This window comes from Trichoderma citrinoviride (assembly GCF_003025115.1).
Source record: "Trichoderma citrinoviride strain TUCIM 6016 unplaced genomic scaffold BBK36scaffold_1, whole genome shotgun sequence".
NCBI classification, from domain to species: domain Eukaryota; kingdom Fungi; phylum Ascomycota; class Sordariomycetes; order Hypocreales; family Hypocreaceae; genus Trichoderma; species Trichoderma citrinoviride.
In genome coordinates this window covers 182,857-203,658 of record NW_020194709.1, presented here as the reverse complement: position 1 = coordinate 203,658, position 20,802 = coordinate 182,857, and the positions used below count along the sequence as shown (strand labels likewise).

At 51.0% G+C, this 20,802-nt stretch overlaps 8 protein-coding genes across 8 annotated transcripts; 4 read left to right on the top strand and 4 right to left on the bottom strand.

The window, feature by feature from the left end:
* Positions 1 to 168: 168 nt before the first annotated feature.
* Positions 169 to 2,285, top strand: BBK36DRAFT_1164730 (hypothetical protein; the record flags this gene model as incomplete). Its single annotated transcript, XM_024894684.1, has 4 exons — positions 169 to 196; positions 502 to 990; positions 1,050 to 1,312; positions 1,659 to 2,285. The coding sequence occupies 4 exons, from the start codon at positions 169 to 171 to the stop codon at positions 2,283 to 2,285; spliced, it is 1,407 nt and encodes a 468-aa protein (XP_024753493.1).
* Positions 2,286 to 2,624: 339 nt separating this feature from the next.
* Positions 2,625 to 4,412, bottom strand: BBK36DRAFT_1173421 (cytochrome P450; the record flags this gene model as incomplete). The annotated part of the gene is made up of 5 exons (XM_024895859.1): positions 2,625 to 3,153; positions 3,238 to 3,363; positions 3,452 to 3,798; positions 3,864 to 4,060; positions 4,142 to 4,412. The coding sequence occupies 5 exons, from the start codon at positions 4,410 to 4,412 to the stop codon at positions 2,625 to 2,627; spliced, it is 1,470 nt and encodes a 489-aa protein (XP_024753492.1).
* A 1,840-nt stretch (positions 4,413 to 6,252) lies between these two features.
* On the top strand, positions 6,253 to 7,083 carry BBK36DRAFT_1136849 (hypothetical protein; the record flags this gene model as incomplete). Its single annotated transcript, XM_024893108.1, has 2 exons — positions 6,253 to 6,512; positions 6,573 to 7,083. 2 exons carry the CDS (start codon positions 6,253 to 6,255, stop codon positions 7,081 to 7,083), a joined length of 771 nt encoding a protein of 256 aa, XP_024753491.1.
* A 1,573-nt stretch (positions 7,084 to 8,656) lies between these two features.
* BBK36DRAFT_1108886 (hypothetical protein) lies at positions 8,657 to 9,162 on the top strand (the record flags this gene model as incomplete). Its single annotated transcript, XM_024889417.1, has 2 exons — positions 8,657 to 8,711; positions 8,828 to 9,162. 2 exons carry the CDS (start codon positions 8,657 to 8,659, stop codon positions 9,160 to 9,162), a joined length of 390 nt encoding a protein of 129 aa, XP_024753490.1.
* Positions 9,163 to 9,751: 589 nt separating this feature from the next.
* On the bottom strand, positions 9,752 to 10,919 carry BBK36DRAFT_1136847 (hypothetical protein; the record flags this gene model as incomplete). The annotated part of the gene is made up of 2 exons (XM_024893107.1): positions 9,752 to 9,754; positions 9,942 to 10,919. The coding sequence occupies 2 exons, from the start codon at positions 10,917 to 10,919 to the stop codon at positions 9,752 to 9,754; spliced, it is 981 nt and encodes a 326-aa protein (XP_024753489.1).
* Positions 10,920 to 11,464: 545 nt separating this feature from the next.
* On the bottom strand, positions 11,465 to 13,352 carry BBK36DRAFT_1136846 (hypothetical protein; the record flags this gene model as incomplete). Its single annotated transcript, XM_024893106.1, has 11 exons — positions 11,465 to 11,484; positions 11,569 to 11,614; positions 11,783 to 11,820; positions 11,874 to 11,911; positions 12,152 to 12,190; positions 12,252 to 12,291; positions 12,344 to 12,387; positions 12,443 to 12,481; positions 12,533 to 12,580; positions 12,701 to 12,811; positions 13,261 to 13,352. 11 exons carry the CDS (start codon positions 13,350 to 13,352, stop codon positions 11,465 to 11,467), a joined length of 555 nt encoding a protein of 184 aa, XP_024753488.1.
* A 2,201-nt stretch (positions 13,353 to 15,553) lies between these two features.
* On the bottom strand, positions 15,554 to 17,024 carry BBK36DRAFT_1108149 (terpenoid synthase; the record flags this gene model as incomplete). Its single annotated transcript, XM_024889335.1, has 7 exons — positions 15,554 to 15,650; positions 15,719 to 15,936; positions 16,089 to 16,340; positions 16,400 to 16,557; positions 16,621 to 16,639; positions 16,710 to 16,836; positions 16,903 to 17,024. The coding sequence occupies 7 exons, from the start codon at positions 17,022 to 17,024 to the stop codon at positions 15,554 to 15,556; spliced, it is 993 nt and encodes a 330-aa protein (XP_024753487.1).
* Positions 17,025 to 18,784: 1,760 nt separating this feature from the next.
* BBK36DRAFT_1107136 (hypothetical protein) lies at positions 18,785 to 20,146 on the top strand (the record flags this gene model as incomplete). Its single annotated transcript, XM_024889223.1, has 1 exon — positions 18,785 to 20,146. One exon carries the CDS (start codon positions 18,785 to 18,787, stop codon positions 20,144 to 20,146), a length of 1,362 nt encoding a protein of 453 aa, XP_024753486.1.
* Between the last annotated feature and the right edge of the window lie 656 nt (positions 20,147 to 20,802).

The window sequence follows — 20,802 nt, the reverse complement described above, 5'->3', positions numbered from 1 at the left end:
GGCATCGCGAGAGCTTCCCAATGTGGCTAAAAAGGCTCAATTCCTTCGCCGTTTTATTTGCTTTTAGTCCAGCTTCAGTCGAGACCAGGGTCAACACAAATGCCACAGTGTATCAACCAACTGCACTGTCGATTGGTCACGGCGGCAGCTCGAAGCTGAGCGAGCTTCATGTTGCCAATACGGGCACCAGGCATTAGTAAGCTTGCCTGTTTCCCACGATGACCTCCAGCTGACGCTCACCTTTCTTCGCACATATTCGACTAGTTCATCATCCGAGAACAGCTTCTTTCCTAATTGGTTCATTGACAATAGCTGAGACGACAATCTGATTTCGACTTCGCTCATTTCGCGAGAGAGAATGAGCTCGAGTGTTGATTGTCAGGACTCTGTCATTATACCCTGTGATGACTTGAAGCAGCTCCATATCTCACAAACAGCCGGTAATTTTACAACTTGTCGGTTTCGAGCCCGCAGTTCACGAGACTAATCACAAGGAAACAGACACCTCTTCCATTGACAATGCGATCTACAGGACGCGCATCAGCCGCAAGCCTCTTGAATTCGTCACGGTATCACCCGCGAATGAGAAGGATGGCAAAGGCATATCCAAGGTCGTTCGCACACAGGTCATGAAGGACTACTTCTGGAAGCAACGGAACCCAGAGAATCCTGATTTGATACCAACCGATCAACCGACGAACCCGTCGCAGTACAAGGGGAGATTCCGCCTCAACGCACGGCCGAACAAGTCAAAGTCGAAACCAATTTCCAGGAAGACAAAAGGTCGCGATAGGGCTTCCGATGACGCCGCCATTCGAGCGCAAAAAGGGCGTATCGTGATGCCCAGGGGCCCAATTACTGATCCCAACATCTATGATCCGGATGGCTTTTTTGCAAGCACACCTGTGGCTTTGCTGGGCGGGAGCCTCGATCCTTTCAACTCGTTTGCTCTCAAACTAAAACCGGAGAGCCTGAAGTTGATATACTACTGTACGTCTCCCAAGCTCAGCACCAAGCAACGCTGACTGATGTTTGCGCTCGGTCGATAGATAAGCAAAGCTACTCCAGAGACTTTCTCGATCTCAACGTAGGAGGCGGCTACTGCCTCTTCGACGCCCGAGAGCACCGCGCCCTCTTTCACTCCATTTTATATCTCGTCGCCCTTGACTTCAACCTCCGACGCGGTTTAACGGATGATCTGGGATGTCTCTATCATTCATCGGAAGCATTTCGTTTGATCAACGAGCGAATTCGGAACGGCGATATTGAAGATGCTACGATCGCGGCGGTTGCTCTGATTGCTTCGAAAGAGGTGCTTTCTCCGGCTCTTTCCTGTTTTCCTGTCCGGCTGACTTGGCGTTACTGATGGTTATCATCTTTGTGCAGAATTTGGCGGGCATGTTTGACGCTTCGTACATGCACATGCAGGGCCTGAAATACATGGTTTACAAAAGAGGAGGAATCGAGAATATTCGGGGCATTCATCGCGGAGTAGTTATGTGGTAAGTATCTCCCCCCCTTCTTCTCTTTCTCTCCCATACGTACACACAATTCACATAGAAAAGGATGTTCTGTCAAATTTATGAGGTAAAGGAACTGACAAAGCGTATAAAAGGGCTGATTTCTGCAATTCGACCGCCTGGAACTATCCGCCACAGTTCCCATACGTGCCGCTCTCCACGAGTCTTCGAGACACTTCATTATTACCCGATACTCTCCAGTCGGCGGAGAGTGCTTCCTTGCAGAGGCTTCCTAGCGTTGAGCAGCAGCTCATGTCCATCGTGCAATCTCTCCACAAAATCTCCGCCGCAAAAGACGCCAATGCGCACAAGAACGAAGCAAGCCGCGTGTACGACGTCGAATACAGGCTCCATCTGCTACAGGCTCAGGTTTCTCACGACAACCTCACCCCAAACCATATGTCTCCTCTGTGTGTAGCACTCAACATCTACCTCTATCTGGCAATCCGAGAGCTCCCCGCCAGAGCCCAACTTATGCGGCAGTTGATCGATCGGCTGCAAACTTGGCTCAAGGCCGGATCAACAAACCAAATCACTTCGTCGGATAGTCGAAATCAAAACTGGATGTTGTGGATGCTCTTCATCGGATACGGAGCAGCATTAGAAAATGGCAGACAAGAGTGGTTCACGCAAGCTCTCCAGTCAGTCTACATCCAGGCCCGGTGTCGAGATATAGAGCAGCTTCACGGCACCCTGAAGAATGTCCTGTGGCAAGATTCCTGGTGCGAGCATTACTTCAATAAGTTAAGAGGAGAGCTTGCGTGATGAAGCCATACAATCAAGACAAGTATTGTGAACCAAGAGACACTCAGAAATGGTCTGCGATTTAACTATTTAAATCCTCATGACGGCGTGGGGCTCGACGACCCCGGACATGTCGATTCAGTCCATGTTTGCTTTTCATTTCAAGGTTCACTTACGCCGCTGATTACCAGTGTCACACATCATGGCAAACATCTTACTCTTGCTGCTTCGTTCTCGTGACGTGCATCCAAAGCTGCGATTGCGAAAAGACACCGTGGTTGAACACTTTCCAGGGCTTGTCGGGATCGCAGACTGTCAAGTCAAATCGTCGGATCAACTATAAAGACGACAAGCGTCCGCTTAGCGAAACCCGTCTTTACGAACAAAGGGAAATGAAAAACATACCTCTACGAATACCTTGTTCAATTCAATAAGGGCGATCGTGCGGCCCAGGCAGAGCCATCGGCCATAGCTGAAGATGAGATCCAACGTGCTCTCCATCTCCTTCACTTTCTCCGGAGCATTATCGAGCCACCGCTCCGGTCGGAATTCCAGGGCGTCCGCTCCCCAGATGTCTTTTCGCCGTGTGATGGCCCAGATGCTGTATCCGACTCGGGTCCCTCCTGGGATGAAGACGCCGTTCCAGGTATCGCCGTGTGGGGGCACCTCCTTTGACATGAGGCCTGCGATTGGGGGGAAGATACGAAGACCCTCTTTGATCACGGCTTGGAGGTATGGAAGCCTTTTGGCCTCACTGTCGCTGATGATGTCGCCAGCGATATTGGCAGATGCAATTTCTCGGCGAAGTTTGTGAAGAATTTCGTGGTTTGAGCACAACTGGAGGATTGTTGATCGAATTGCTGACGCGGTCGTGTCGGATCCGGCGGCGCTGTGCCTCCTAGTCAATCAAGAGGAACAGACAGTATAGGGTTCACGATCACTGAGCAGCCTCAGCAAGAATCAGGCGGCTTACATTTGCAGTAAAATCTCAGACCTGGATTCCGTCTGAGTGAGGCCGTGCCGGATGAAGGATGCCAGCATGTCCCGCTCGTCCTTGACGTCCGGCTTGAACCGCTCTGCTGCTACCTCACTCGCAATACTTGACAAGCGGAGAGATGGAACCTAATGTCAACTTTTTCACGTCCGCCAAGGTACGGGACCGCCAGGCATCAGCCATGATTGCTCACCTCATTATCCTGCCAAACCCAAGTCGGTCTTTTGTGGACGGAAGTAACCCTTTGAGAATGGGGGAGTTTAGTAGCGTCAGGAGCCACGGAAAGACAGTCACCACCATGACCATGGGGAGATTCTTTTCGGTCGTCTTGATGTATTCATACACATCCGTATCTGTCTCAACGAAGCCAAAGGGTGCTCCATACGCAAGATCCGAGATGACGTCGAGGGTGAAGTACTGGACCTTGCGGCCAAGGTCGACAGGCGTCTCCGTGTCAGAATAACTAGCTAACAGGCGCATGAACTCGCGAATGTTGTTGTCGATTTTCGGCTCGATATCATCGACATCGCGACCGGCGTACTGAAAGTCTCGTCCGTCAGCACATCGAAATTTTCTGGCTGATGATGCCATGACAGCAAACATACACCCGCGGCCATCTTGGAACGCAAAGCCGAGTGTGCGATTTCGTCTCGCGTCGACAAACAGTTGTTGGAGGCAGGGTTGAAGCGCATGCCGTCGTACCAGGTAGACCGACGGTATTCCGTTTTCACATTGCACATGTGCTTGACAAAGGCAGGATCGTCGGTGACCAGGTCGTTGAGTCCAACTCGAGCGATTGTTCCTGCGAATCGTCGAGCGCTGTTAGCCAATACCTTGTTCAATGGATCCGGACGCTGGTCTGTGCGATGTGATGCCCACTTACCGTACTTTTGAGTCACTTGCCAGAAATCGAGGTAAGATCTGCCGCTGTTCACAGATGCAAAGAGCCACAAGTTTGAGATTTTGGCCAGTAACGGCCCGTCGAAATGGCGAAGCCGATAGTATTGGCATACTGAGGACGATATGAACCATGCAAGGGTCACTGTCCACGCGAACAGAATCCCATTAGCCAAAGAGACACTGCGGACAGAATAGCCACCAGTATCGCCAAGTACCGGGATGCCATAGCGCGGTTGCTCTGTCTGGCCCAGCATCGTGGATAAGGCACGAAAAGTGTCGCCAGAAACGCTTCATGATACAGCAGGCAAAGGAACGCTCGGCATAAATATCGCTGAAAAGGATGCTGCTTTCGCGGCCGCCATTCTCGGCATGCGAGCCCTCAAATGACATTGGGGGCTATCACCATGCCTGCAGCCATGCCAAGGTTATCGATCATATTAACAATGGCGCAAGGCAAGCGGGCTGGCCTGGGACCAGAGAATCCATATAGCCGACAGAGCATATCACAAGTCTCCACCACCAGGGCACGATTCAGCCAATGCCGGACATGCTCAGCCTCTAGATGTACACCATCTCCGTCAAAGAGGGTGTCGCAATAAAGCCTGAGGGATGAAGTTGCTGCAATGCCACCTTGACAAAAACCACACCTGTCGTTCTCAACGGGATGCGAGTCAAAAGCTCGATTGCAACCACCAGGTTGACAACCGACACGGTGTTCTTCGGGGTCCGCTTGATGGAACAATACTTGCGGTCATCCTGATTTGGTGAGTAATCCTTAGCAGAAGGGGAGTGTAAAGGAGTGGCTGTCATTATATGACCAGAGACTCACGTAGTCACCTAGGGCTCAAGTGTCTGTATCCCATCATGGTAGAGACAAACATCTCCAAGAAAAATATCACACGATGCACTGCACATGTTCAAGCATCCCCGCAGTCAAAGTGCTCTGGTGCTTTTTACGTCGTCCATCGCATTTCCCATCTCTGGGCGCTTCATGCTTTGGAGAGTTTCGTAGGGGCTAGATCGTCAAGCCACAGGATCTTGACAATGACTGCGTCTGCTTATTATTCCGGGGGGGCTTTGAGGGCTGCGTCTCTCTTCGGGATGTGCCTTGGTTCGACGCGAATGACCGGGCGATACTGCTGGTAGGTGTCAGCACTTACCTTCATAGCTTCACGCGAATCAATGGCCGAAAAGACTGCTTAGTGGTGATTCGATCAAACGCATTGGATGTGATGGGGAAATCCGTCGTCGTCTCGTATTTTTGCAAAATAGCTTCCAGTGAGCGAAAAAGGTCAGTGAACGTTCTAGTCTCGTCGTGACCTATTGCAAGCGTGGCCGAGTATGAAGAGCAAACGCTGCCGCACCCGAAGTTCGTGACTGCAGCAATCTGCTAGGGGAGGCGGACAAGGCCTTTGTAATTGTGATCGTAAGCGCTGCAAAAATCGCGACAGCCGTCGATCGATAAGCGAGTTGACCTGTGAGTGTCATTCAAGCACTGGTTATCTAGTATAGACGCTTTGGGTACTTCAACGCATGGAGAGCCCACGACTTCTCATGCAGTATAGAATCGCTCGTCAGTCGGCCAATCAATTATTGTGAGATGGAACCAGCGACATTCCGACAGATGCTGTGGATGGTGTCAAGCAAGTGAAGGGTGTTCCGTATCTCCGATGTGCCAAGGCATTAACAGCCCTGTCTTCATGCACTCCGTGAATACATACCGATAATCCGGAGCGCCGGTAAGCCAAATCCCAGCACGGCAATTCTTGTTCGATGGCTGTCTGGAGGCTTGAGCGGCTCCTAAAATAAGGTCGACGGGAAAGGGGTGGAGTATCATCAACAAATGCCCGATGGGGAAATAAAGCGTCAGCGGCTCTCGTAGTCCGAATTTGGCATACGATGCACTTGATATATATGGCACTCAAGATGCGAGTTGAAGGCGACAATTACCGAGTGTCTTGCAGACATCAAATAACCGAGATCAATTGTACTCATTCCGAAAGCGCGCTTGTCTGGAATTACTTCGACCGATCGACCGACCGCGGAGAGTTGAAGATACTGGTAGCACGCCGTCGTCAGCCATCATAAGCGAAGATGCATCTCATTCTCACTGGTGCAACTGGGCTCATTGGCTCGAGCGTCCTAGACGCCATGCTCAGAATGACAGAGGTCACGAAAATATCGATCCTCAGTCGCAGGCCAGTCGCCATGGCGGAAGACACCAAAGATCCTAGGGTCAATGTCATCATCCATCAAGATTTTTCAAGCTACGATTCAGAAGTACTCAGCAAGCTTCAAGGCGCCAGTGGTGCAGTTTGGGCCCTCGGCGTGAGCCAAACGAAGGTATCCAAGGAGTGAGTTGATCTCATTGTGCATTTGTATGAGGCGGAGAAACCAACATACTTTGAATGCAGAGAATTCGTCAAGGTCACAAAGGACTATCCTCTTGCAGGGGCAGAGGCATTCTCGACGCTTGCACCAAACAACGGTCCGTTCCGATTTGTGTTTGTGTCCGGCCAAGGCTCAACCCAGACCCCTGGTCGTTTCGCCAGCCTGTACAGCAGAACCAAGGGCGAGGTTGAAGCTGCGCTGTCTCAGATGCGCATCGGGAACCCTCGCTTGTTGGCAGACGCGGTGGGACCTGGCTTTGTCGACAGCAAGAACCACGCGGCAATCCAGCCGTATCTCCCGAACCAAGGTGTGTTTATCGACGGGACCAAGATGCTGTTGAGGAAGCCGGTCGAGGTCGGTGCCAAGTGGCTGCATTGTCCGAGCGAGCCAATGGGACGGTTTTTGGTGGGCATGGCTTTGGGCAAGTACGAAGCTCGGTTGCAAGCGGGAGACGTCGAGTTCGAGACGTTGAATGGCGGCCTGAGGATCATCAAGAATGTTGCGATGAAACAGTTGGTTAGCCAGGAGGATTAGCAGAGAAAATGACAGGACGCCGCGTGGTTTGACTCACAAGGGACTGTCGAGCGGCAGTCAAGGATGACGAAAAGGCTCAGTACCAATACCTTGATCGGAACAAGGGCATTGCTCGGCGTTGACAAGTGAATGGCGTTGCGTACTGATGGACATATGGGTTAATTCGCAAAGATCTTTCACCAATACTAGACAGGTATGACTGACGGGAAATGCGGATGATTTGAGCGGAGCTGTATGGGGGTACCTACTCGTCTCTGAGGTCCGTATGCGATGGCTGCAATTGGTGGACGTTGCATGGCAACGATTGGAGATGGCCCCCTTGCAAGACAAGCGATGAAAGAGAGCCACGGCTTTGAAAGACGAGTGTAAGGAGAAGAAGAGAATGAAATCTGATTTGGCGTGTGATGAGTTGTGCGCTGTTTATTAAGCGAAGCACGTTTCAGAATCACGCAATGGAAAGAGTAAGCAGGAGGAATGAACAAGAAGCACCTGCACTCTCAATCAGTCGATTGCTTCACGGGACGTCACTGAACAGTGAGAACGAAAAGGAAGATACCTACCTTAATGGTAGCTGAATAGATGAATAGCATCTGGACGCCGGTGGTTCACCGTTAGCTGAAAGCTGCAGCTGAGCTCATGGGCAGTCGTGAAAGATGCACCATGACCATCACATCCACTGACTCACTAATCAATATTTATTCTGCTCACGAGAGGCAATTACAGGACATAATGACAAATGTCATCTCATGATCTGGGATGAATGATGGCAGTAGCATAATGATATTGTACGTCTTGATGGTATACGGTAAAAACAGCTGATGGAGTCAATGGCTGCGAACATATTCGAGTCAAACAAGCTGTAGGAATGATGTATCACGATCACAAAATGCCGTGATGCTAAGGAACTGAACTTCACTCATCGAAACTGTTACACGGTTCACTGAGCTCACAACATCTGCATTTCACCAAGCTGTTCAATGAACGTGAGCATGACTCCAAATTGCCAGTTCCTGCCGTGAGCACGCGTCTCAATAACACTAATGCCGACACTCTGACGTCAAAGCTGCCGTGTCATTGTCGCATCACCGCCTGCCCAGGCAAGAAGAAGCAAATCAAGCTTGGCAAATACCTTGTATAGCTTTGATGGGCAATGCCGCGTAATCAATTGATTGATTCACGGAGCTACAATGATGCGTTTATGAAGCCTTGCTTAAACATACAACATCGTCTCCTTTGTTCAACCGTGACACTTCCAGAGTTGAGTGGACGCGTACGCACTATGGAGCACCATACACTGTGGTGGGTTGCCTGATGCGCTGTACTTATGGCTGAGGTACCTGAAGATGCACTGTAACGATGCGCTACAAGATTAAGGTTTAGGCGCAGATCTCCGCACCCCACGTCATCGATGACGGGATGCAAACAAGATCTTCGATTGCCTTAAATACAGACGAGGAGAATCTCCAGCTCGACACCGATAACCTGGCTCCATCCATCTTATCAACCATTGCAGCTATTGAGATTATCATCACGGCCAATCTTATCAAAGGATCATCCAAGCAAAAATAACACCATGTATATCAACAAGCTCACCGCCGCGGGCCTGGCTCTGGCCAGCGTCACCATGAGTACGAGAACCCCCATCGCTTAGCTACCTTCATTATTTTTGCACAGCCCCTACCCAACAAACCTCCTACAACCGACAACCGAGGTCTATTTGACTGACGCTAACTGTCTCCTCTAGCCGGCGACACCGTCTCCAAGGGCCACGTCCTCGACTTTGCCGTCGAAAAGTGCCTTGACAGCGACGGCAACGTGCGGTGCTCCAAGCCATTCCCCGTCAGGAAAGACGGATGCTACCACCTCGAGTGGTCCACCAACGGCGCCCTCGCCCACACGACGATTGAGGTCAAGGATGCGGGAAGCGGCGAGATGGTGTACTACAGGGATACGGATGGCAAGTGGAAGCCCAAGAAGGATGAATTGGTGTATTTGGACTTTAAGCCCAAGATTTGGGGGCAAGGGAACGAGACTGTCGATTACGAAGTGAAGAAGTGCGACAACGATAATGAGCTGTGAGTGGTTGGATGTTGCTGTAAGAAGATTGGAAACACAGCATAGCTTTTTACAAGGTAATAATTAGGGTCTACGGTCAGTTATAATACGCACAACGTTTCGATGCATCTTACATGGAGGAATTATTTTGCTGCGGATAAGAAGCAGTCATGGTGTACTCATTCCAAGAGTGAAATCCTAGAGTGTTACCAAAACAGAGTGGCTCATAAGGAAGGGCAGAATGTCATACACCCAGTCGTGCTGCTAGGCAGTGTTATGCAGATTGCACCAATGTGGCTTGGACGCTTCCAGTTAACCGCACCCATAAGGCTGAGATCTGAATTTCCAAATCCGGATCCACAGACGCGCGACTGAAAGCCTGCAGCCACCACCGGAGCAGGTCATACAATGCTTTGATCCTGCAAGAATTGACGCAGACTTGAATCATCAATGCAAGGGATGCCAACCAGCCACCGCAGTCACAAACAAGGAAGCCACCAGTGACATGGTGACGGGAAAACCGGTTAGAATAGACGCCTAGAATCAATCTTGACAGCTCTCAATGGTACTGCCTGGTATTAACCTAAACTGTTAAGCTTAAATTTTGGTGCCGCTACTGTACCAAATCAGTAATGAAATTTCCTTTTCCACAGGCTTCTGATATCGTGAATCTTGAGGGCCAAAGACATCAATTACCGTAGCTAGCCAAGCTACCTATCCAGATATGTCCAACGTTGTACCTCTTGTACCATAACGATATGCTCTTATTCCCCCCTTGTTCAGTATCTATGAGTCCACCGTACCTTTTCGATTTCGATCAGCCGACATATGAGCTCACGTGGCAAGTTGAAAAGCTCTTCGCTGTCGTTCTCTCTCAAGATCATCTTAGATGCCGCGACGTAGCTCGTAACGAACGCGTTCCACGCCTTCTTCTGGATCTCCTGGCGCTGTAACGGCATGGGAAAGTAAAGGCCGTTGTACCACATTGCTTTAACGGCCCTGTCCAGGCCTTTGTCGTCCATGGTTATGGGCCGGACGTGGTGGAAGTCGATGAGCCACAGCTTGGTGGTGCGCCGAGTAGCCTCCTCGAGAGCGGCCGACGAGGCTCTTGAGTTTGGTGAAGTTGATGATCCTGAGCTCACGGTATTCAACCCGAGGGCCGTAGAGTCCTCTGGCCCGCTTGCCATTTCGCAAGAGCCGCCTAGGACAAACTTGACGCCTCGGCCATCCACATTGGCACCCCAATGCAGGAGAGCCATAGAAACGGCCACCTTTCGAGCCATCGACTCAACATCCATCTTGACCTTGAGCATCTGATGGATATTCATGGACCGGCACTTCTCGTTTGCCTGGCCACTGCGACCTCGAGGGCCAATATGTAGCCGCGCCACAAATTCGGCGGTGTTGCCGTTTGCCTCGGCCAAAGCCGTGACTCTTGACTTTCCCATCTTTGCCATCAGGGCGCGGCGGATGGGGCCCGGAAGGAGCCGGATCTGCTCTGCGACAAGAGCGTTTTCCGTCTCGCAAGATGTTGAACCGGCTGCCCTTGTTACTTGCGGACGCTCTTCAAGGCTGGTTGAGATGTCTTCCGGGTCGAAGAAGAGGCTTTCGGGTACATTGACTGCAGTAAACTCCCATTTTCTGAACTGCCCCAGGATTTTGTCGTGCATGTGACTATATCTGTCGATATATTTGTCGCGCACACGCTTTGACATCAGGGCAACAGATTGTGTCGCCTCGTCTGAATCTTGGTCGCTGGATCCCCTGGACGGTGCGAACATTGGGACACATCCATGCGATAGGAGCGAGAAACCACTGGGCCATTGGCTCCCAGAAGCAACATCGGAAGCAGAATCTGCCAGTCTCTCGAGGAGTGAGGAAACCTGAAGCCATTCCGGAAAATCTGTCACTCTTTGGGGTGTGTCATGGCTTCCCGGGGCACAAAGAGCCTGAAGGGGGTTTGAACAATCCCTGCCTTTCATGTTGTCAATTTGTGTTGGGGAGCTGGTTGGAGACCGGACGACGGGCGAACAGAGGCAACAAAGTATAAGCACAAAGATGGTATTCAAAAAGAAAGCAGAACGAGGGAAATGTTTTGCGGGAAGGCAGGGAACAGGGGGGATTGATTGTAAAGGTGATGATGGCAGGGAGAACAAATCTGTAAAGACATCAAAGTAAGACAGGACATAGGACAGTATTTAAGGATGTTGGAACAGTCTAAAGCAGCGGATGAGCCCTAAGCCATTAAAGTTTTAAAGACTTCTCCCAGGTACCGTTGGCATACCTCGTTTGCTCTAGCTAACGATACTTTGTTGTGTGGCTTCATCTACATGACGGAGGCGTCATCTAGCAAGATTAACAGTACTATCAAACTATTTATAGAGAGAGACTAAGAAGTAGGTACTTGCATCATAAAGGTCGCTTCCTCACAACAGAGGCAACTGAAGTGTAGCGGGATGGGCCGCACCGTCGGTACCTAGCCGAAGGGGAGCTAGGGGGCCTAAAGAGTTGACAACAGACATCGCACAGGACAAGGCGGAAGGAACAGTACATACATGATCAGTATCAGTGTCACATACGGTGGAGCCAACCGGGAAAATCGAGAGCAGGAGTGGTATACTAAAGACATAGAGGCTGTACATACATGCTCCCTCCGTCTCCAATGCCAATAAACAGAAAGGCCTGGCGATTGACAGCACATGTGAAACAAAATGAGGTGGAAGGACAGTACATACCTGCAAGCTCCATGTGCCAAGACCAAGGCCGAGGAAATCTGACAACAGTAAGTAGACAATCAAATTCAAAAAGAGGGACCGTACTTGCCTAGGTGATCTGGGTCAAATGGGGATCGATTTCGAGACCTAGAGAGATGATAGCAATGGCGCACAATGCAAGGAAATGGATACACATACCTGATCAATGTCAGTATCCCATGTATTCGATTGATCGTCGAGACCTGTAGAGATAGACAGCAGAAATCAAGACAAAGCTCAGGCGAGGGGAGTGTACATACCTGGTCAATTTCCGTTTTCTCGTCGACCCTCGCGAAGACCTAGCTAGAGATATGATAGCAGAGAACATACAACAGATTTCAGGGAAGGGAGTGTACATACCAGATCAACATCAGATCCTCATTCAGCCGATCGTCGAGACCTGTAACGTTGACAGCAAGAAACAGAGCAAAGTTGAGAGAAAGTGGGAGTACATGCCTGCTGAGTCTCCGGGTCCAATGAAGCCGGATCGCTGAACCTGTAAAGTTGACAGCAAGGATCAAAGCTAAGTGAGGAGAAGTGGGAGTACATACCTGCTGAGACTCGGTGCCGGATCGATAAGACCTATAAATCTGACAGTTTGAAGTTCACAGCAAAATCAGGGGGGAAGGGAATGCACTCACCTGCTGAGTCCCCCGTGGCCCGAGGCCCGCTCGCCGAAACCTAAGAGACTGTGTAACAGCAAGAGTACAGTTAGACTTGATGAAAGGGACTGCACTTACCGTGTCGAGTGCTCCTCACAATGAGCCGGTTTGCAAGTTGGGGGGAAGAGCCCCTTTATATAGACTCACATCTTGCAAGAACGGAGGAAACTGGACACCTCAACATTCTCATGATACATCGGGAACTTGAGCTCGAATCTTTGTAACTGTTGGGACTCGGCGATATACTGAAGTCGGTTCCTGGAAGCAATAGGGGCGGCAACATTTGTATTACCGGAGTTCGCGAGAAGAGCGTCTCGTGGTTGCGTGTCGGCTGCGAAAGATTGTAGAAAAAAGTACATAAAGCGTCCGTAGGAACTATGCGTAACTACGAGGAGGGTGAGAAGAAACTTCTGAGTTATTGGATAGACTTTCGCACCTTTTTTTGTTCAAGGTTCTGCAAGATAACTCCGTGCCGAGGGGATCATGGGAAAAGATGCACCGAGACAAGTCGCCGATAAGTCTCCAGAAGCGATTGTCGCGAAAGCATCTGCAAGACGCAGATCTTGGGTGTCCATATTGCATTACGAGTGGAGATTCAATGGTGATAGGACTGAAGCATGTTTGAAAGTTGCCGTTGAGGCTCGCGGAGGGAGAAGAACTCTCGAGGACCGCAACGGAAACTCATCAGACTTTGGGATCAGACTCACTGATTGCGCAGCCAGTTGAGGCAATGTTTCAATTTGTCGGCTCCCGGGCAGTTGAGAGATATCCTCGGACAGTTTCTCACTGCTATAAGCATGGCTGCTCAAGTGTTGCCGTGCTGTAAGGTGTGTTCGCTCGGTTTGTCCGCTTGGCGTAGTGGTTTCGTGACGTCTCGCATGTAACGGACAGAGCTGTTTTCGGTCTGCATCAAATGCGGGAAACTCTGCTTCCGCAGAAAGATAAAACATGACAATGGATAGAGAAGGCGTTTGGCAAAGATGCATCAGAGAATCAATTTTTGTGCGGGAGATGGGAAATCGATAAGAGAATGCATATATCGTGTGAGGAAGGAGCTCCTTGTCGATAAGATTAAGATCTCTAACCCATCGAGACCTTGATGGCCTCCATGTGTGACATACAGACTACAGGGCAAAGACCTCAATACAGTCAGTTACAGTCGTCGTCGATTATGTCAACAGATAACTTTTTACTTAACTCCATCCGCAGTCATAATACTTATGCAGGCGTTAATTCCAAATAGACGGACACATAGCCGCAAACAAACATCCTGCGCAGTCATTTTACGTCAATAAATCTTCTTAATCCTAAATAAACACCTCCAATATGCACCGGAGTGCTCCAGTGGAAGTATTTCTCTGTAGACGGAGGGCGGGTTTAACGCCAGAACCAGGACCATAATACCAGGCCTCAGATTGACCTACCCTGGGAAAGGGGAACACGCGCAGACGACATGGAGTATTCTGAGGGATATTACATCAAAGCTCTCTCTAATTCACTCCTTGAGCGGTGTTAATGAGGTATTTCATCGCCGTCTACCTGGTATCATATCTGCTGTAAGTGCGAACAGCCCAACAACCATCTTCAGTTTGATCCAACATCTCCTCGAACAGCATCATGAATCGTTCTCATGAGACTAAAACTACAGGAAAGAACAGTATTGAGACAGCCTATCTAGGAAGCTTCAATGATCAAGGAATGCAACATAAGCTACTTATTGGGTCACCGATCGCCTCCCTGTCCACCGTACCCAAGGTAGTACGCGCTCAGCTGCAGAACCAACCGCGATGAACCAACAATGCATCAACAGCCATCCACCACCTTCCTTTACTGCGGATGTCGTTGGCCAAATCGAGTCAGACGTGGATGCAGATCTCAAGCAACCCTCCAATGACACCTGACCTTTGTAGATGGTGTTGGGCTCGTCGTGACATGGGTCATCCCTGTGTCACATTCATGCACATTGCTTATATGCGAGTTACAGTACATACAGCAGCTTCCTACTTTGTCTCTGGATGGTCATTACTCCGTCTGGCATCACCTTCGGAACGCTGATATTCCGAATCACCTTCTTACCGCCTGTATGGGCACCATCATTCTGTTCAGCTTCAGATCCATCGTTATGGGCTCTTGCTCTTGGAGAGTCAGAACGGGCCATGACTCGGCGCCCAACAGAGCTCCCGTCCAACTGTTGCCGACATCATATATCTCGGACAATTTGTAAAGTAAGTCTCACTATTCCCGTGATGCAATGCAAGTTAAATGATCTCCATCCACTCCCTTGGGACCCAAGCACGGTCCAACTACCGGACTACCGGACAATCCTCATCATCCATCTCCCTTCCCCCAAGCCTCGAACAAGGGGCCCAGACAGGGATCACCGCAACCCACTCATGCGGCCAGTGTCACACCCTGTCAGTGACACAGGGTTCTTGTGTGACCTGACCGTTGAGGGCGACTGGGGGTCACATGCTGCATGATCGCCTCGAGGCCCAAGCTCCCGTCGAGGCTACTGTACTGTCCGCCAACGACGTTGAAGGCTCCAGACATGTGCGTTGGACTGAACCATGGTTCTGGGACGGGACGAAAGTGGATTCGTAGACCGAAAGTGATGACGTTTTGCTGGTAACGACACTGGTCGAACAGATCAACACCACAGTGATCAACTCACTGATCGGGAGCGAAATCGCCGTTTTGCAAGGCATGACACGCATGAGATCATTCAAGCAGGACGTCAAGGTGATGACATGAAAGCTCTTCAAGCGGCTGTAGCATTTCCAATCTGCGCCAATACGAAACAACAAAACGCCAAGCTAGAATTCGAGATTCCCCCTCTCCAAAACAGGACCAATGTGAACCAAACCATGTTTCAGCGAACCACTCCAAGCGAACTATCAAAAACAAGCCATTTCAAGCAAAACTGCTTTTTTCCGGAGAAGCCATTTGAAACATAAGCCACTGCCAAACACAAAGAAACTCGCTTCACTGGACAACGCCGAATCAAACACCAATGGGGGGCGATTTCGCCAAAATGTGAACTTTCCGAGTGGCTCGAACAATTTCGGGATTCGCGCCGAGGTAGCGTTCCGACTTGAAACTTTGATGCCAAATGCGTCAGTCGGCTGCAACGGGAACTGAAAATAGCGGGTGGCTTGGGCAACTCACCTCCAATTCAGATTGGCCTTGACAACACATTTGATGCCCTCAATATACTTTCGGACCTCAACGTCGGCCTCCTTACCCCAGCTTGGGAGGCTCGCCTCGATCTTGTCCCATCGCTCGTAGCGCCGTTCGAGGAGCCTGCCGACTGTATTGAACGCCTTTTGTGCCGACATGCCATTCCGTCGACAGACTGTGACCATATTATGCGGTACGCCCTCGACCTGCGCAGGGATTAGCATGGTATCAGCCTGAGCCGAAGAAGAAATGCTTACCTGTTCCTTTCGATAGGAGAGAATGTCGTTTGAACTGCAGTCGCGTTAGCCCACAAGTTGCTGACGGCTTAAGGCATAGCAATGGGAGCTCACATGGCCACCATGTCTTGGCCGAGATCCTCCAGCTCCTGGATGATCGGGTGCTCAAACACCTCATCCGGCACTCGGAGGCGATGTGCGTATTCAACGAGGTAGTATAGAGGCCTACATCCAGCGGACTCTCGGCGAATCATGGCAATTTCCTCCAGTGTCGGGATTTTTCCGGAGAACTGGTGTTCCATCTGCGTGAGTGCGCCTCGGCAGTAGCCCTGCATGGCAAGGGCAAACCTCTTTTGGACGCCTTTGGGTGTTCTCTGTAACTCACGTTGTTAGCAACAATGGTCGGATGAGACAGGGCCAGGGGTCGACAGACCAGAGCCATCCGTTCAACGACTGTGTCGTGGAACTGCACGATGCGGAGACGGTCTTCAGAATTCAAGTTCGCGGTGCTGCCTAGCATGGGCATCATCAGGCTCTCCATGACGCGCTGAGATTCTTCCGGGTCGTTGCGGAGATGTCCATTGTCGAACACTAGGTGGGAGTCAGTAAGGGGCTGTGGTGTAGCAAATTGAAGCTGAGATGGATTAAACCTACTGTCATCGTATGGAAAGACCTGCATTCGTAGTTGAAAGGACCTCCGATTAACAAGCGCAAGTACATGGCTGGTCGTGGTTGATGCTTACCCAGTTACCCCAATCACAGACGGTGCGAAATCTCGCTCGAGAGGCAAACGGAGCGGCAATGGCACAAAAGTATGAAAAGTCACACTTGTTCACCCTCTTTCTCATGCTGGGGTCGAAAGAGCAGAATCTTGCAATTGCACCTCGTCAACACATGTGGTCATGTGGATGGTGAACGGAGAAAGAACATAGTCACCTCGCCAGCCCTTCTTCAGACTCCAACTTGACGGATTGGTAATGAGGATTGACGCGAGGCGGTTGCTTGAGGAACGTCTGGAACATGTCTGGAAGGAGCACCGTGATCTGCTCCGGTTCCATCTCTTCGATAGAAGGCATGGTGATGTTGTTGTCGTTGTCGTTGGCGTTGGCGTTGGATCAGACGATATGTGCTTCTGTAGCTGATGGCTGTGGGAAGAGAGACAGGGCATGAGCATGGTGAAGCCACCTATTCTTGAAGTTATATACGATTTGAGATACATGTACTGTGTTCGGGTTATAGTCCTTGGATATATAGGTGAATATGCCAACGCATGCATAGTGTCCCGTCTAGATGCGTCCGAGCGCTACGCCGATGTTTGTATCACAGATGGTCGAGACAGGGGAATAGTGGCAAACTAGGGAAGAAAGGGAAGTCCGATGTCCTCATTCGAGTGACGACTTGGGACGAATGCGATGCTCTGAGTAAGCCCTGCATAAAAAGCGGGTTGAAAAAGCGCATTGCGATAAGCTCAAGCGTCCGTGGGTTGTCCGGAGAGTCGACCACGCTGGCATGGGGAGGTCTGATGTTGGCGGTTGGATCGAGCAATGCTACCATTATAATCGCGCTTTGGCCTCTTTTGAGGACGTGCATCCGGAGGAGCTCCCTCGGCTAACTTGGCGGGAGGATCCTGCTCCATCAACTTGCAGATCGTCGCAGAAGTCAAGATATGCGGCATACGGCTTCGGCAAAAAGAGTAAAAAATCGACGCGGGGTTTCCTTTGCCGCCCTCGTGTGAGTCCGGTGACTTCGAGGGAGGTGCTCTGATCCCGGTGGTCACCGAGAGCCACACGAGCAATGATCTCGTGTCTCAGTTGACTGACTGGTTGAGAGTGTTGTCATTTATCTCTAGCGGTTGTTGGCTCTGCCAGCTTGTCCATGAGGTGAAGACCCTGATTCAGTTCAGCTGGCGGTAAATCTCAGGTGAAGAAGGGCAAGCTGGTCCGAATCTTTGTCGGTTGACGTCTGTTGCCCGACCTGCCGGTTTGGGTAGATGGAGGAACAGGGGGATCAGATCGGACGGCGCTAAATCAGAAGATGGGACGGGAATCCTCCGTAGGACCAAATGAGGGTCGTCCGTGGTGGTTTCGGAGTAAGGCCCGAAGGAACGGACGCTGCACTGACGAGGGAATGAGCCAAATGCGGTGACTATACGTAGTTTGACGGTGGTTGAAACAGACTCTGATGGTGTTGGTGGTGTTGGTGGTGTCAACATAAAGGGAAGGGAAGGGGCATTGGCACTGACGGTGAACAGGGAGATTCGAGTACCGAAGGTGCGATGAGCATGCTCATACCGTTTCCACGGAGTTGTTGCTGAGAATCGTCTTTTCCACGGAGTTGCCATTGAGAGGTGCCTTTTCCTGGGTGTGGCTGCTGAGAATCGCCTTTTCCTTGGAGTTGCTGTTGGGAATCGCCTTTTCCTTGGAGTTGCTGCCGAAAATTGCCTCGCCCACGATAGACGAACAGGAAATTAGATGCCTGCCGACGTCAGCGATGACATTGGTCGGGTCGAGCGATGTATGAGGTTGCGTCTCCCTCCCAGTACCTAATTGAGGGCAGTGCTGTACTGGAACATATGTTGGCTGCTGTTGGGTGTGTCTGTAATGGCAAACGAGCGTGCGTTTGCCTTGGGGTGGGAGGAGGCTGTATAAAGTGAACGGTTTCGTGCAGAGGGGGGAGATGGAAGGCCTATGTGCGATGAGGCTCCAGTTCGATAAACAAAAAACATATCATTGCATTCCGCAGTCGGCACATGCGAAGACTCGCCTGTCGATATCGCCACTCCACCTATTCTGCAGTCCAAGCCAGAGTCAGCATCACAATGGCTTTCCACACGGTAGGAAACTATACGTTTCAGTGGACAGACCTTCACCTGTTTCGAGAGAGGATGGACCCCCTGCGTCATGAGTACGACACGCTGGGACACAATGCGGTCAAGAGGCTGCAGCAGATTGCGCGGGAGAGGAAAGGAATGGCATCCGTCAAGCCCACTCTCTGCCCCGGCGGCTTCGACATGTATGCCGCTCTCCGCGATCACCATGCTGAGGACGAGATACTGAACCGGCTGTGGAACGAGGTTCATGCAGTTCCAGACTGGGTAAACTGGGCGCAGATTGAGCGCGGGCAAAAGTTTTTCTACCGCTATGCTCCCGCCAACCTGATGGGATTCATGCTGCAAGCATTCGTGGGCGAGAACTCTTCAGCACCTGGCGTCGTCGAGGTGTTATTGCGAACAGGAGGGTTCTCAACCAAGGTGCTGCTGCGTCGGCTGCTCGAGACTTTTCAGCACCTTCTTCAGGTGACGGCTAGCCTTGAGTCGATACAGCCGGGAGGCCTAGGCCACACAACGACGATTCGAGTGCGGTTGCTTCATGCTGCTGTGAGAGAGCGAATCCTGCGTCTGGTCGAGACTCGCCCTGGCTACTTTGACGTGGCCAAGTTCGGAGTGCCTGTGAATGTTCTCGACTCGATCCATTCCATCTGTGTGTATTCTTGCGGTCACATGTGGCTTCAACTACCGCAGATGGGTGTGTTTCCCACCGAGCAGGAAAAGGCCGACTACATCGCGCTGTTCCGCTATGTCGGGTATCTGCTGGCCACTCCTCACGAGTATTTCTCGAGCGTGGCCCAGGCCAAAGCCACGATGGAGAGCATGCTGCTGCACGAGCTGGAAGTCACAGAATCGTCGCTTGTTGTCGGCCACAATCTGATCGAGTGCCTCAAGGATCTGGCGCCGTTCCGCGTCTCTGTAGACTTCATCGAGGCTGGTAGTCGGATCCTCAACGGCGATGAGGTTTGTGATTCGCTAGGGTTTGGAAAGCCTGGATTGCTGGCGTACGCCTGCTGGAGAGGCCACTGCTGGTTCGTTCAGAGTCTGGCCTTTGTGCAGAGATGGGTTCCAGGTGCGGATGATGCAGTGGTGCGATACTTTAGGAGCACACTGTACGAGACGCTCGTCAACAGCAACCGAGGACTCGGAGGAGGATCGAAGATGGACTTCAAGTTCGTCCCACAGATGGGCAAGAAGACTGATAAGGAGGGGAGCGGACGGGCGAGATTCGCCGGTTCGTTTGTTGATCGACCGCTGGAGATGTTTTATCTGGTGGTATTTGGACTGGGATGCGTGCTTTGGTTGGGTATTGCAGCTGCAGTATTGCGGATGCATCTGTCGATGCTATCGTGAGGTGAAGTCTCGTTGGTTGCTCCGCACCTGCTTTACTCATGTTTCAGCTGGAAAGAGAGACTGCACGTGATGCAGTCATGACACAGATTTCAGTCAATGTTATCGACAAGTCATTGCAATCAGCCTTGATTAGAGATATTATGTTCAATTGGAAATCGCATATGCATGAGAGACTTCGCATTGTCTGCTTTACTCGAGTTCATGATATGCCAACTTGCCTCTAGGTTACGTCTATTTCGAAGCCATCACCACTACCGACAATAACGCAAGGTGGAATACGACGTCATGCCGCGAACAACTTGGAGGCGGCGTCCGCGTGTACGCTGAGTCAGCATCATTGGTCGCCTCCCATTGGTATCCCTGAGCCTGGGCCTGAGCCTGAGCCTGAGCGAAAAGGAAGAGCTGAAACGCGAGTCGGCGAACTGGTTCTTGTTGGTAAATTGGATTCAATTTGCAGCCGTACCCGAGAACCAAGCAACCTTGCAATTGCCCACTGCGGCTACACGCGCCACTAGAAGTGCTGTTCCTCAGCCCTGTTTGCGCCACTGTCGATTTCTGATTATTCCCGCCTCGTCTGAGAGGGGGAGCAAGGGGACGAAGTGGGATATCTCCCACCTGACGCTATCCCTCTCTAAGCTAGCCCCCAAGATGCATTA